Source organism: Simochromis diagramma, unplaced genomic scaffold (genome assembly GCF_900408965.1).
Source record: "Simochromis diagramma unplaced genomic scaffold, fSimDia1.1 OVJJ01000553.1, whole genome shotgun sequence".
NCBI classification, from domain to species: domain Eukaryota; kingdom Metazoa; phylum Chordata; class Actinopteri; order Cichliformes; family Cichlidae; genus Simochromis; species Simochromis diagramma.
Window position 1 is genome coordinate 3,047,229 of NW_024387095.1, and position 15,859 is coordinate 3,063,087.

Below are 15,859 nucleotides of genomic sequence, written 5' to 3' on the forward strand. Positions count from 1 at the left end.
AATTGCATACTGCATCTGTTACAACAACATGACTTCATAGTACGAGAGTCCGGGTGCCTGCAGTCCAGGTCTTTCACCAGATGAAAACATGATAAAATCAAGAAGAGCTAGAACTGCTGAGCAGCTAGAATCCTATCTATCTGTAGAATGGGGTAACATTCTTCTCCCTAAAGTTTAGCAGCTGATCTCCTCAGTTCCTTCAGTTTTTTGAGACATGTGGCTGTCATCAATTTCAAAATAAGCCAATATTTTGTCATAAAATTTCATTTTCCTGTGTAAACATTGAATATATTTTCTATTTTCTATTGTGGATAAAATATGTGAAATTGTGAGATTCAAAAATCAATGCATTCTGTTTTTATTTACGTTTAACACAATGTCCCAACTTTTTCAGAATTCGGGTTGCATGTCAGGGCCGTGCAGAGAGGTTTAAAGGGACGGGTGCTCAAAGTTAAAAAGGGGCACATTGAACCAGGCTGAATAACAACAACACACATTCATCAAGAATCTAATATGGATGGGAAGGGCAGGGCTGTGTTGATCTGAGACTGTAGACATTAAAAAGTCCATAGGAGAGCTGGTAGCTGATTAAATAAGTGTCATGAGATAATAACAAAATGCAAAGATTGGTGACAGCACTTGGAACCATAAGGCAACAAAAAACTGTGAGAAATAATTTAGGCTCTGCCTGTGATTCACTCTTTGCTTCTCTTCTTCCTTCCATCCCATCATTTCATATATCACTCTCCACTTGCTGTCTATCTGAAAACAAGGCACAACTTGCTATTGCAATAAACTATAATCTAATTATCCACACCTAACAACTCTTGCACTTAATCTATAATAAAATGATGACAGAAAAATGTTATAGCCCTGCCTTTAGTAGCCTCACACAGCTCCTGCTGTTTCCTCCTCATGTCCTTACCAGGCATGTCTGGACAATGTTATATCATGAGTAATATTTTTTTTAAAAATCCATCTAACTAAAACACACACATGCACGCACACATAGGGACATTTTAGACCTTCTTCAGAATACTGTATATACTATGGGCATCATGGTGCTGATCCAGAATCTTTAGAGCTACAATAATAAAGCAATGAGGAGGGGGAAGTAATAAATATGAAATAATGTATTTATGATGATTCCATTTGTTTCACTATCCACTCTGTGCAGGGGGAAAGCTTATTACATTTTTAAACTGTAGAGATACAATCATTTTACTGCTGTAAAATCCAAATTTTGTCTTATTTAAAATATAAATCTAATATAATCTGCTTCTTAATGTATGTTCTTTAAAATACAGCTTGTGTTTTTTAATATATTATAATTATAATAATTATTATGTGGACATGCATATTAGATCGTTTTTTAGTGAAATATAATCCCTCCAGAAAGGCAGGAAAAGCCCGGAAACTTACTTTAAAACTAAATATGTTCCCTAAAACGGTGACAGAGCTACAGACCCATGACAGCCAGGTAGCCAGCAGCTATGACCAGCACTACTTGTGCAGTTAATAAAAGGACAGGTAATGTTTGTCGCGCTGTTGCACACACAGCACGCTCGTTTGTTTCAGTTCGTCAGTTGCCACAAGACAACTTACCAACGTGTACGTAATAAGCTAATACTCCTGGGTGCTACACACTACAGTGTGCGCTGTACACCTACTTACTTGTTTTGTCGCATCAGTCTGTGTCTCTGAGTTAACTTGTGTTTCTCCTATAGCTCCGGACCGCTAAAAATGCGCGTGCTCTTTGTGAGCTCGTTCCCGGCTCGTAACCAGCGCGTTCTGCCGTCAAAGGCGATCATTGGTTAAATGTGATCATGTGACTGATGCAAGCCAGATCCTTTTATTTAGCAAAACTGTGATTAATAGTTAAATATTATTGTTGAGGGGCACAGACAGGACTCCGCACGCACACACACATTAAAAAAAATAATAATTTTTTTTAAAAAAGTTGCCTCAACAAAAGGGCACTTTGGGCACCCATCAGGAAAGGGGCGGGTGCTCAAGCCCCTCTAGCCCCCCCCCCTGCACGTGCCTGTTGCATGTCATAAGTTTCTTATTTCCTTCGTTGTAATTGTACATCCAGATGAGAAGGATTTACTATGTGGAACACAACACCCGGGAGACCACCTGCCCCCACAGTGCAGAAACAGTGACAGCTGAGAAGTGCTGCAACAGGAAAATGCATGCGTGATGAATTCTGTGATTTGAATTTATTAAAAATCCACATGTTGAACTCTGACTTTGACTAATTTTACACAAGCCTTTGATAAATGCTTATGATGTTTTGGCTTTTCTTAATAAGGAGAGTGTGTGGAATGTTGCAAAGAGAGGCAGGATGATCCAAACTGAAAGGGACGAGTTGCCAGAAGGCAGAATATCAGGCATACAAGTTACAAGTGCAACGGCATTCCATGTTACAATGACAATCATAATAAAAATCCACAAAGGTCAGCAACAGAAGGTAAGACAGGTGCTGAGAAACCAACTGAATGGTAGGAATAATATCTAAGCCATCAATACATTGACTCGTCGTCAGATATCCAGGCAGAATAATAAGCTGGCCACAGAAGAACATAGATACCACTGATCTCAAGACACAAATAGCCCTCACAATCCACAGAGGACTATATCTGATGTCCAGAACCCTGAGGCTCTGTGAGTAATGGAAAGATTAGTTAGTGTCAGGGCCAGAATCCAGGATGAAACAAGGAAGGAGCACGAGAAAACTGAGAAGTATCAGGGCCTGAAAGAACAGCTGGAGCAGATGTGAAAGGTCAAGTCCAAAATGGTGATAAAGAAGCATTGGGAACTGAAACCCCCAAACTAGAAGTGTGACTCCAGCAGTTTCCAGGCACATCAGAAGTCTGCTTTGATAAAACTGGAAACATCCTCACAGGGTAATCAGTGGAATTGTAGGCTTAGCCCTAAACACCCTTTAGGGCTAAGCCCCGGGTGTTTCAAATGTCTGGCTCCGCCTGTGCTTGGCTCGGTCTTGAGGTGAGAATGCGTCCATCACTTCAACCTTATTTGATGCTATTTTTAAGAGGCGAAGGTTTGAGTCTGCTAGCATGTCTTGTGTCCGTTTCAGGAGGTCGATAGCATCATGTTCGGTGGGGACAGACTTTAAAGCATCATCCACATAAAAATCACGCTCAATGAAATGGCGAACATCTGACCTGTATTTGGCTTCTCCCTTTTGCGCGGCCCTCCTCAAACCATATGTGGCCACAGCAGGCGGGGGGCTGTTTCCAAATACATGCACGCACATTCTGTAATTCACGAGCTCTTTCTGTGGATCGTTGTCTTTGTGCCAGACAAACCTCAGTACATTTCTGCAGTCCTCGCGCACCAGGAAGCACTAGAACATCTGCTGGATATCTGCGGTTACTGCGACTGGATGTTTTCTGAACCTCACTAGCACACCTAATAGACTGTTGTTCAGATTAGGTCCTGATAACAGCACTGTGTTGAGCAACATACCTTCAAACTGCACGCTGGAGTCAAATACCACTCGGATTTGTGACGACTTTTGAGGATGGTACACTCCGAAATAGGGCAGGTACCAACACTCTTTGTTCTCTTGTACTGGGGGTGCGAGCTCCGCATGCCCATTGTCCAACATTTTCTGCATAAAGTCTATCAGGTGAACTTTCATTTTTGGGTTTTTGTCTAGAGTTCGTTCAAGTGACTTGAGGCGACTGAGTGCGTAGCGGCGATTGTTAGGCAGCAATGCTCTGGGCTGGCGGAACGGCAGTGGAGCCACCCAGCTTTGTGACTCATCCTGGAAACACTCATTGTCCATGATATTCAGGAACTGCAGATCTTCCATGTAGGGTGCAAGCTTATTGTCGTTCTTGGTCTGGCAGAAAACATTGTTTCCTATAGTTCTGTTTTGTGTTCTGTCCTTTATGTTTGAACCACCAAGTACTAAGTGTCGATTTAAGAGACTGGTGTCTGGCTTGACAGTAAAGTGGCTTTCGCACGGGGAAAAATGAGTTGGCCTTCCATCTGATAGAACGTGAGTCTTAAAGGTAGAGACTTGGGAAGGCTTATGAGTATTGCCTAAGCACACATCTCCTATTATCACCCAGCCTAAGTCCAGTCTCTGTGCGTATGGTGCATTGTGCGGACCATTGATCTGACTGCGCACTTTATGAACTCTCAAAATGTCTCTTCCAAGCAACAGCAAAATGTCTGCACCACTGTCCAAGGGTGGTATTTTGTGTGCTATGCCTTTGAGGTGACTGTGTGCGTAAGCCGCGGAGGGAGTGGGAATTTCCTCTCTTTTGTTGAGAATCATGTTGCATTCAATTAACATGGGCAGGCAGCTGAATAGCGAGGGAGCTGTCGATTGCCTCTATCATATACCCAGAGGCTCTTCTGCCAGAAGTGAGACCTACGCCACTGCATGTCTGGAGGGTGTATGGCTCTGCCTTACCATTAACCTCGAACATGTCAAAAAACTCAGAGCGTGCTAGTGAAATGTTACTCTGGTCATCTAGCATGACATACATTCTCTGGCGTTTACTAGGATCGTTGGCAGGGTAAACGTTAACCAGGCATATTTTTGAGCAAGATTTCCCAGAAAATCCTTCCCCACATACCTCAGTGCAACTTGAAACAACTGCAGTCTCTTTTAATTCTTGTTTCTCCCCGCTGTGACTTGCTGGGGGCTGAAGAGCTTGGGGAAGGCGAGGAACATCTGAATGCAGAGCTGATGGGTGCTTATCACTGTTACATTCAGAGCATTTGATTTCTGCTTGACAGTTGCGAGCTACGTGTTTGTTAGAAGCGCAGCACTTGAAACAGATGCTGTGTTGCTTTAATATTGCCTTTGGCTTTTCTCTGAAACTTCTGCACTGTTGTAAGGCGTGAGGTTTGTTGTGCACAGGACAACATTTGTCCGGTCCTTCCTCAGATATGGCTGTAACGTTGGTTTTATGCACTGAAACTGACCTGCGGTTGTTGCTGTAACCATCTCCAAGCTTGTCCCTTTTAACTCCAGAGTTGCAGGTTGACAGCAGATTGAAGCTTGGATCGTTGCGTGCCTTTGCTTGTGTCTGTATGAACTGTAAGAAGAACGTGAATGAAGGGAAGGTCACCCTCTGCCGCTGTTTGTAGTGTGAGCCTTCCATCATCCACTTGTCTTGTATCCCATACGGCAGCCTATCCACAATGGGAGCAACACCTCGCGCTGTATCGAGATAGGAGAGTCCATACAAGTACCCTTCTTGTTTTGCTGCATTTATCTCCTGCAACAGATCACTCAGCTCTCTTAGTTTTTGATTGTCTCTGGGCCCTATTTTAGGAAATTGATCAAGTTTGGTGAAAAGAGCACTTTCAATGGCTTCTGGCGACCCATAGATTTCTTCTAGCCTCTCCCAGATTAGCTCTAATGCCACAGCTGGGTTTGTTATGTTTACAGCTTTGATGCGATGTGCATGCTTGGTAGATTCTGGGCCAAGTGATTTTACAAGGAGGTCGATTTGTTCAGACGCCCTAAGCTCTAGAGTGTCAATGGTGTTGATGAAAGATGACTTCCAAGATAAATAGTTCTCCGGCTTGTCATCAAACTTGGTGAGTTCAGAGGTTAACAACTGACTTCTCATTAAATATTTGGCAAGCTCATTAGAGTCCCTAGAGGAATTTGGATCTGGAGGGTAGTACCGAAAACGTCCAGCAGAGGGTGGTGTAAACCCTGGTGAGACATGGCTGAGGTGCTGCTGATAGTTAACAGAGTGTAACTGTTGTCCTTGCCTTTCAGGTGAGTAATCTCTTTGATCAGGGGGTCTGAGGGAGCCATAGTCCTTTGGTGCTGAGGGCAGTTCATCCGGTGACATGTCCGGTGGCTTAGGTCGATTTGCATACTCGCCTTTTTCTATTTTGACGTCCTTTGATTTGACTGAATCACTGCGTGCCTGATGCATATTGACATAGTCTGTAGTTTGCTCATGAGAACTCTGTGTCTCCTTTGGTAAGTTCAGGTGCTCATCACTCATGTCAAAACTTGCAACAGCAGACTCCAAGACAGCTGCTTCAGCGGCTGCGGCCTCAGCTTCACTTTCTTTTGCTAGAACATCAAGCTTTGCATCTAATTTGGCTCTTTCTACTTTAAATTCAACTTCCATCTTTGCAAACTCAGCTCTTTTTTGGGCAGCTTTAGCGCGGGCAGTAGCGGCGGCTAACATTACACTTGCAGTGGAAGAGCGGCTAGATTTCTTTGACGTCGTGGATCTTACTTCATATCCTTCTTTCTCCATCTTTAAGCTGATTGAATGCGCATTTATGCTGATTTGGTGTCACTGCGTCTGTCGTGCTGGTCTGGATACAGCGTGTAACAATGCAGTCTTCATCGTTGTTGTAGGGTGTCCCTTTTCACTGTACTGGCCTCGTAGAACCACTTTCTACTATCCAGGAGTTAAACACCTCCACACAAAAGTCACTGATGCCAGAGTGGGTTTAGACTTTGCTTTATATGGCAAGTGTGAAACTGTAACAACAAAATACAGTGTAGATGAGTGACAAATTAAAATAATTACTTGAGGAGCTGCGTGACCAAGTGCTAATGCTAACACCAAACAACTGTCTACGAACCATAAATTAGCACGCGTAATACAGCATCTAATTAACTGCTATTAATCAACATAAAGTGCCAAACAATAATGCATACTCACAGGGAATGCCTTTTATCAGCCTTTCACAGCATAAATCACAGCATAGATCACATTCAGTCGATTGTCTGATTCTTTCTTATACTTCCCCTGTCCGCACATGGACCATGCCTTTCTCTTAAAGGGCCAGTGCACTAACCAAACAAAACAAACACGTACAAATTTGACAATAGTCAGAACAGTAGTTTTTAGCACTTCATTTATCTAGCCACTTTCTGTAGTCTTAATGCATGTGTAAGAAAGCTGGATTTTCTGGTAACCATAAAACAAATTTCATTCCATCTAAATATGGCAGCACCGGCTCACATTTTGTATGCACATGGCCACTGAGGTTGCTTAACTATGTTATACTGTATACTGTTCTCCTGGCTGCTGAGATAGGGAAGAAGCTCCACATGCTGGTATAGACGACTGACCACAACCACAGTGACACACACTCAACCAGCTACAACTGAGACTAAACACACAATGACAACCAGACAAATGCATGTATACCTGCCCCATTCTGTGGTCCTGTCCATCTTATACCTGACCCCTCCCAGATCGATGCCTTCATAGAATATATGCTATTTATAACACTTCGAATATAAAACCAAAAAATACTCTGCTTCCCGTTCTACTTTTAAATATCCTAGGAACCACAAGTAAGCAGTCTGAGAGTGAAGTACTCTATTTGAATAATAAGGTGCTATAAGGTCTTTAAGATATGACAAGGCCTGATTATTCAAGATTTTGTATGTGAAGAGTCAGATTTTAAATCCAGCTCTGAATTTAGCAGAGAACATAATATAGGACAAATCTGCTCTTGCTTTCATGTTGCAGTTAGTAGAGTTCTGGATCAACTGAAGGTTTTTCAGGAGGTTTGTAGAACATGAATTACAATGGTTTATTTTAGAAGAAATTAATGCGTGAAGTGGCCTATCAGCATCATTGTGAGACAGGATGTTTCTAGTTTTAGTTGAGCAAATGAATGACAGTAGTTATGATCAAAATGACTCCAAGATTTCTCACAGTGTTACTGCATGCCAGGGTAATGTCATATATCTTTTACGTCGATTTAAAAAAGCCTTTAATTTCACTTCTTTTCCTGTAGTGACACTTACTTTTGTGAATTTGATAAGTTCTTGATTGATTTCTTCTCTTCCCCAGTGCACTATGGCCCTTCAGTTTGTCTGAGCCAGCCATTGGCCTCCAGAGCAACAGATAGAAGAGGAGAAAGTCCAGCATCAGTCTCACATGTGTCTGTCACAATTCTCCCTGTAAAAACTAGGCTTACAGGTCCTGCAAAGGAAGATTTCCCTGTCAATACTGATACTGATTTTGCTCTTGTACACTCGAGACCAGGTCAAGGTGAACATTCAGCAAATACGTGCACAAAAAGATGAGCATGCAAAAAGAAAAAGCATGTGGCAACATAATCAGATGATCGACCAGCAGCAGAGTTAGAAGTGCTTATTTAAATGTGTGTGTATCCAGGAGAAAGATGTCTCTGTAAACTAACCTCTAATATCGTGTCTGAGTCGTGGCCTTAATCAGGGAGATGCCAAGAACCCAACGGTCAATCTTCGTGCTCCAGAATGCTCTGAACCTCAGACCTCCAAACAGGACAATGACCCTAAGGACACATCACATGAGTGGCTTCAGGACCATTCTGTGAATGTTCTTAAGTGTCCCAGACAGAGACACGCTTGAACCCAATTGAACATCTCTGGAGAGATCTGAAAATGGCTGTGCACCAACCGTCCGTTTGCACAAATAAATGCTATGTTCTTTTGACCTTTCACCCTCTTGATCCTCCCATTTAGTTTGTGTTAATATGGTGGTGAATGTGTACCCAGACTGTCCCAGAGCCAAAAATCACAATGAACCAACCACCAAGGAAACAACTGACTCTCCCTGTGTGCACATTTATGAATCGTGGCTTTGCTTCATGTAACAAACAAATACTTCAAAACAAAGTGAGCTTATTATCTTATTACTTATAGTAATTTCATTAAAATGTGTTTTTAAGAGGCTTAATTTAAAAACCTGATGCTGAATGTGACAGTGTTCTGAAATTTACAGTCACTTAGGCTTCTAGAGAAAGAATAAAGAATGAAGAAAGAATGAATAGCTAGCTCTAGTGTTGTTAATAAGAAAAGTATACTGTGTTCAGTTTTAGTTTCTATTTATGATATTGAATGTAAGATTTGGTTTATAATTTTTAAATGTATTTTCATATGTGTGATCTTATCTTTCGTGTGCTCTTTGTGTGTTCTGTCCAGTCTCCTCTGACCCCAGATCCCACCAAGTTGTAAATGCATGCTCAACTGTAGGATAGCATTGTGAGATTAGTTGCTGCTTTGATTACTCACCATCATTTTTTACCTTTTTGCTGTTTTTATTGAACAAACATTAAGCTTTGTCCTTGATTTAACTGAGTGCCAAGAGTAGATTATATGACCTTCAACAAACTGGTTGCACACGCTGATCCAAAAGAAAAGATCGATTGCATGAGTGATTATCTAACAACTGATAAGCTCCGTTGTGCAAGTGTGCACTGTGAATGTTTGTCCGGATGCTAGGTGAGCATGACTTTTTGAGAGGAAGGGGTCAATGGTTATATTTACCATTGACAAGAGGTGTGTGTGGGTGGAATGGGGGGGACTTAAACAGTAGCAGGATATAAAATGTGACATCTCCGTCTCTGCACATCGGTGTTAAAGAGAGAGAGTCATCCCAGGCCTTTACCATGAAGACCTGCGTGCTGTTATTGCTGCTGCTGGCGTTGGGTTGTGTGACCATCAATGGTGCACCAGTGGAGCATGGTGGCATAGAACCAGGCTCATGTGAAGATGCTTCAACAAAAGCAGCTGCTGAACTGGCTCTTACCAAAATCAACCAGAACAGAAAGGAGGGCTACATCTTCAGTCTGCACCGCCTGTCCAACGCCCACATAAAGAGACATGTAAGCTGAGCTTGCAGTATTATTACTGTGTGGTAGACCAGAGCTGTTTAAGGCAGAATTACTTTCTAGTAGAGTCCAGAGCAGTTCAGTGTATTTTGGCATTACTGGAATACTGAAATTTATAACATCATAAAGTGATTTGACTAAAAATCTGGAGAAAAAGTCAGTTAGAAACATTTTCATGAAACAAATATGTTCCAAAAACTTTTCACTGTGATTGGACCAAATGAGACAACAAAAACAAATTAAACCAATGTTTTAAGTAAGTACGACAAGTCAGACTGTTTTGTTTTTTTGTTTTTTTTGAGGGGGGATGCCATGTTAGGCAAATTACGTGAAAAACAAATGACCATGTGAAAGATCAGAGCATAAATTAAACAAGTAACCACTGAAAATAAATTCCATTAGCGTTTTATTGACTGTACATAATGATTGATTAAATTTGTGTGTTTTACAGGGAGAGAATGGTGTGGTCTTCTACCTGAATCTGGATGTTGTGGAGACCAACTGCAGCGTTCTCAGCAAGAGGGACTGGAAGAGCTGTGACATTCGTCGTGGCAATACGCAGGTTAGAAAAAACACACACAAACACTGCATGTGCAAATTATCATCAACAAGTTTACCAAAAATCTGTATGCGTATGTAATTAATACATGTGTTAGTCCTGATTTTTTTTATTACTGTCTCTTGTGTTCTTCTTAAGGCTTTCTTACAATCTTAAATCTTTCTTTTTTAACATAGTGAGCATCTTAGTTTTGTGTTCCATAAGCAATAGTTCATAAGTTGGCAGGTGAATAAAGATATTTAGTATCACAAGATATTGTCATTGTTCTTTCAACTAATTTATAAAAAGGTATTAAAAAAATCTAAATAAACTCTTTTGCGAATGTGATGCTGTATGTATGAGCAGTACACTAACATCATGTATTGTATTGTGTTTGCAGGTATATGGACAGTGCAAAGCTGCTATCTTCATCAGTAAGGTACACAGAGTGGTTCGTCTCTACAAATACAAGCTGTGTTATCAGACCAGGTATGAAAAATATTACACGTATCAAAAAGAAGTGATTGTGGTTTTCATTCAAATTCAACCATTATATCTAAAAAGACATCAAGGTCCAGACTTAAAACATGTTTTTGTGGAGTGCAGCAGTCTCTTCATAATTAAAATGACTTTTTGTTCTGCTCAATTCCTGCAGGTAGGGTGCATCAGTCCTGTGGTGGCTGTCCAGGTTTAACTGACCATAATCACGATAAAGTTCAGAAGGCTGTGACTCAGTCTCTGGAGAAGTTCAATCAGCAGAGTGGGCTGGCCAATCGTTTTGCTCTGCTCAAAATCTCCCGTGCTACTTCACAGGTAGGGAGATCAAAATTAAGATGTGTGACATAATGTATCCTCGGCTCTTTTATTGTATAGATATATATTCTCATCATGCACTGTCAAGGCTGAGAATAAGGTAGCAGAATTCCCCTTTACAAATTTACACCATCAAATTTAATGGAAACACACAGAGAAGCTCCTACACAAAAATTAGATTAAACAACTACAGTAGCCTGTAAGTAAAGTTTGCATAAACTGTATAATATTTCATAAAGTTTTCTACCAAATCTGGTATAAACAGAAAGGAGGCACATAAATGTTTATGGTAGTGGCACTGCTCTGCCTGGACTGATACTGACTATATCCATACCTGATCTGGTACTACTACTGTAATGGTACTCTGGTACTTACATTAAGACACATTTTGCTCCACCCACTCTTCCCTGCTCTGCTGTGTTTCGTTGACCTGCGGTCACATGACTCAGCAGCACTAAGCAGAACTATGCAGGCTGCAGGAAGTGACAAAGTGGAGCAACGTATAGAGGTTCCAGGTTCTAAGAAATAAAATGTATACAGTTTTCCATTCATCTTGTCACATTCTAATATTGCACTAAAAAGTATCTGTTTTGAAACTACCAGACCACAGCCCAGCAGCCAAGAAGAAACAGACAGAAAACAGAAGAAACAAAGCTAATTTGTTTGTCTCCCCAAATAGTGAGGGCAGATGGTCGCCCCTCCCTGAGCCTGATTCTGCTGGAGGTTTCTTCCTGTTATAAGGGAGTTTTTCCTTCCCACTGGTGATTTCATTACTGGGGTTATCTCTGTATTTTTGAAAGGTCTACCTTACAATATAAAATGCCTTGAGGCTATATAAAAAAACTGAATTAAAATTGATTTAATTTAATTAAACAGAATGGGAAAATTTCACACAACTTCCTTAATCACATATTTCTGACAAAAATAAGAACAAGAATAGTGCTTAAAATATTTTTTAAAACTTTAATCTTTTTCATTTTTTTGCATTTGGACTATGTCTTACTTTCGTGACAGGGGGTGCTACACCACCTCCAGACTTGCCAATGGTCATTCTGTTAAGTAGTTACTTTGTGAAAAAAGAATCACCGTAATTTAGTGGTTATTAAAATGTATTCTATACCAAAACATTGCTGTATCCCACACCGCCACAGAACATCACTAACTATGCTGCCCCAATTCTCACACATGATTTTATATCAAGTCTCTTCCTTAATTTGGGCTTTTCCTTTCTCTCTGTGTCTTTGTGCGTCCAGGTTGTTGCAGGTAGGAAGTACCATGTGGAATACACCATCCAGGAGACCACTTGCCCCCAGAGGGCAGGAGCAGATGAACCTTGCCCCCCCATGGAATGCGAGTTTGCTGTGAGTCTTTTATTAATCTTTCATCTACTAGGTTTTGCCCTGTTTATTCTCAAATGAAATCAAGTTCAACTCACCTTCTCCATCAGGGGATTGTTTTACTTTCTAACAGTGCAAGGAAAAGACCTTCATTTGCTGCTCAAAGCTTAGTATGTTCTAGCTTCATATCAGTGGCTTGTGTATGACAGCAGGAGATTACTTTGATATTTAGTTTGCCTAGTTTAGAAAAAAACAACGTAAAACTACAAAGTTTTCAGATGCAAATTTGTAGTGTAATGGCATCAAGTGACGATGAGTTGGTCGTAAGGTTTCTAAACAAGAAAACGAAGAAACTGAGATTCTGGATTCATCCAGACATCCATTCGCTTCTGCTTACCCTTTTCAGGGTCGCGGGGGGTGCTGGCAGCCTATCGCAGCTGTCGTAGGGCAAGAGGCAGGGTACACCCTGGACAGGTTGCCAGTCTGTCACAGGGCCAACACACAGGGACAGACAACCATTTGCACTCACACCTATAGGCAATTTAGACTTTTCAATTAACCTATCCCCACAAAGTGCATGTCTTTGGACTGTGGGAGGAGAACCCTCGCAAACACGGGGAGAACATGCAAACTCCACACAGAAAGACCCTGGCCTGATGGTGGAATTAAACTCAGGACCTTCTTGCTATGAGGCAACAGTGCTAACCATGCCACTGTGCTGTCCATTCTGGACATCATCCAATTCTAAATAGAAGGCAGCAGCAAAAAGAATTTCTTGTTTTAATCCAAGAGGTGAAGCTGCATCACAGCTGCTTTTGTACATAATTCAGGACGTCAGTGAGGAAGTCTGAGCTCTTGTGGGTAGACCACACCTGAGGAGGCAGAGAAATATTTTTCAGATAGCCGTATGACCCAGAGCAGCATCTAGCTGCTTAGAATTAAAAACCTATTACCATATCATTGTATATTCTGTACTGGTATGCCTTTGAGCTGCAAGCACACTTGCCAAATGCAGTGGTCTGATTGGTCCAATCTGTTAATTCACACGCGAGAATCAGAAAAACTGAACTTGATCCAAAAAAATTTGTCCAAAAGTATTTTTAAAACAAGAAACATTTGCACAAACTGTACATGTAAAGGCCTTTATACTGTAGTAAAACCACAGGCATAATTATTGCACTCTTACTTTTTCTTCTTTTTCTCTCCTCAGCACAAGGGTTTCTGTAAGGCATCCCTCTTCCACGCTCTCAATGACGATGAGGAGATTGAGGGAGCCTGTGAGATTTATGAGCCTGAGGTGAGACTCTTTTAGATGGTTTCGCTGTTTACCTTCAATGTCTTTTTACAGCATAAGAAAAAAAAAAGGATGATTGGTGGATTGTGTGATTTTAATTTTAATTCACTGCACGCAGTGTTTTGGAACTCACTAAATTAACACAAACTGTTTATACATGTCTTTGCTGTATAATTCCAATGAGGATGTGTTTTTTTTAAACTACAGAATCAGATGGATACATCCAAAGTTTTGTTAACACCGTTCCCCTAAAGTTTAGCAAACAGATCTGCTACAGTGCTTTAGCCTGTCAAAATTCTCAGTCACACCTGGTACACCTCTATTTTGAAGCTCTAACTGTCCAGATAGAAGAGTTAAAAAATAAAATTCACTCTGTACTGTTGTCGTGAAGGGGGACCATAGCTATGGAGGCCAGAATTGCTGTTTGTTATTTTCAGGACTTAAGTGGGCCTTGAAAATCTGAAGATGGAAGCACCAGACCATATTTTATTCACATGGCCATTAGAGGTTGCAAATCTATAATACACTGTTCACTCTTTAATATCCTACACTCTTTATCTCTTCTCCAGGCTGCTGAGAGAGAGAAGAAGCTACACCTGCTGGGTGGAGAGACTGACCACAGCCACAATGACACACACTCACACAGCCACGACCAAGACCAAACACACGACCACGCAAACGATCACACAAAGTGCAGCTCTCATCATGGCCACACCCACAACCACACTGATGACCGTGATCACCACCACACACATGACCATGCCACAGGCAGCGCCCACAGGCACGCTCATGACCACTCCCATGACCACGGTCTGAATCACGATCACGTGCACACTCATCACGCCAAGGCACACAACCACAGCGGTGACTCCCCCAACCACCACCACGACTACAAGCACGCTGTAGGTGTGCACACCCATGAACATGACCACGAGCTGGCTCTGGATCATGACCACAAGCACGGTCACCTGCATGAACACGAGCACCACCACCATCACCACGAGCACGAACATGAGAACGCACCCCACGATGAACCACAGGGAACAGTGATAGTCCTGCCCGCCTTGGGCCAGCCTGTGACTCTGCCTTCCTTCCCTGATGTCCCAGTTGGTGGCCCTGGAGTTGGAGTCACTCTCCCACTTAAACCCGACCCTCAAATTCCTGGACAGATGGAGCCCACCATCGAGCCCTTCCCAAAATCAGTCTCTGCCCAGTGCCCCACCACAGCGGGAAAGCATAAAAATGTGGATGAACTCTTCACTAAAGACCTCGAATTCAAGCCAGCTGCAGCCAGTTCATAAAGCCTATAAAACAGTTTTTAAATACACACACAAAGGCTCAAGTGTAATGAAAAGAAGGAAAACTATTTGGCATTGCATTTTTCTACATTAAACACATTGTCAGTAAAGGACTGCTTGCATGAGTCAATCTTACCGTTTCATGTCCTAGAGCAAAAAAAATGTTTTAAATGCACATTTTTTCATAGATTCCACTAAACAACTGATTTTCTTTGGCAAAAGGCTGCTAATATTTTTTGCACCAACCAAGCAATTCCCATATAGGTTTCAACTGAAACCTTGCCATAAATCAGCATGCTGTGGAGTTAAAAATTTGTGGCACCTTAAAAATTGAATACAGGTGACAAAGGTAAAGACATTCTGTAGCTGAGAAGAAGTACAGGTACTTCTTTAAAAATTTAAAAATTTGGGAACTAGCTGAAGTATTGATTCAGCTTCTCTGCAATGAAATGAATAGCTGAACCTCTGAGTGTACACCTGTGGACGAACCAACTGTTTAAGGTAACGTGCTAACATGGTTAATGCTAGCATCACTGCAGTTAGCCCCACCCTTTTATGCTCATGTTAGCAGTACTAGCTAGCTAACTTGCTCTTCACAAATAAAGCTTCAAGTTAGTCTCTGCCAAGACTAGATATGAAACTACCCATTTGTTTTGATTACACAAGGGCACACATTTCTGGCCTCTTTAAAATATAATATTGTTTAAAGTAAACATTTCAACTGCAAAGAAAGTTTAGCAAACATAGATTTTTATACTGTGGTTTATGCTGTCCAGATTCTCAGTCACAGCACCCACACCTCTCATTTTAAGCTGTAATAGTGTCCTAACAGAGGATTTAAAAAATAAAAGTCACACTCTGTACTGTTGTTATGAAGATGGCTACAAGAATGCTGAAGGCGTGCACACCTACGAGGATGACCATGAGCTGGCTCTGGGCCACG

At 41.5% G+C, this 15,859-nt stretch overlaps 2 protein-coding genes across 5 annotated transcripts; one reads left to right on the forward strand and one right to left on the reverse strand.

Annotated features, from left to right (window-relative positions):
• Positions 1–1,954: 1,954 nt before the first annotated feature.
• Positions 1,955–8,929, reverse strand: LOC120742882. 3 transcript variants are annotated; one of them, XM_040046366.1, is made up of 3 exons: positions 8,185–8,929; positions 7,787–7,964; positions 1,955–6,502 (listed from the first exon to the last, which is right to left on the reverse strand). In XM_040046366.1, exon 3 carries the CDS (start codon positions 6,270–6,272, stop codon positions 4,320–4,322), a length of 1,953 nt encoding a protein of 650 aa, XP_039902300.1. In that variant the 5' UTR covers positions 6,273–6,502; positions 7,787–7,964; positions 8,185–8,929; the 3' UTR covers positions 1,955–4,319. The 3 variants fall into 3 exon arrangements, with proteins under 3 accessions (XP_039902300.1, XP_039902299.1, XP_039902298.1); XM_040046365.1 differs by having other exon boundaries at positions 1,955–6,817; XM_040046364.1 differs by having other exon boundaries at positions 6,687–7,964.
• Positions 8,930–9,390: 461 nt separating this feature from the next.
• LOC120742883 (fetuin-B-like) lies at positions 9,391–15,544 on the forward strand. Of its 2 annotated transcripts, none has more exons than XM_040046368.1 (7): positions 9,391–9,630; positions 10,088–10,198; positions 10,575–10,656; positions 10,815–10,987; positions 12,241–12,348; positions 13,535–13,621; positions 14,188–15,544. In XM_040046368.1, the coding sequence occupies exons 1-7, from the start codon at positions 9,415–9,417 to the stop codon at positions 14,917–14,919; spliced, it is 1,509 nt and encodes a 502-aa protein (XP_039902302.1). In that variant the 5' UTR covers positions 9,391–9,414; the 3' UTR covers positions 14,920–15,544. The 2 variants fall into 2 exon arrangements, with proteins under 2 accessions (XP_039902302.1, XP_039902301.1); XM_040046367.1 differs by having other exon boundaries at positions 9,495–9,630; positions 10,575–10,663; positions 10,830–10,987.
• The last annotated feature ends 315 nt before the right edge of the window (positions 15,545–15,859 follow it).

Bases quoted from the DNA above. Each gene is read 5' to 3' on its own strand.
- LOC120742883 (XM_040046368.1), top strand. From the start codon at position 9,415: ATGAAGACCTGCGTGCTGTTATTGCTGCTGCTGGCGTTGGGTTGTGTG. The intron at 10,199-10,574 runs GTTAGAAAAAAC...TTGTGTTTGCAG, and splicing joins TTCGTCGTGGCAATACGCAG to GTATATGGACAGTGCAAAGC. The intron at 13,622-14,187 runs GTGAGACTCTTT...TCTCTTCTCCAG, and splicing joins GTGAGATTTATGAGCCTGAG to GCTGCTGAGAGAGAGAAGAA.
- LOC120742882 (XM_040046366.1), bottom strand. From the start codon at position 6,272: ATGGAGAAAGAAGGATATGAAGTAAGATCCACGACGTCAAAGAAATCT.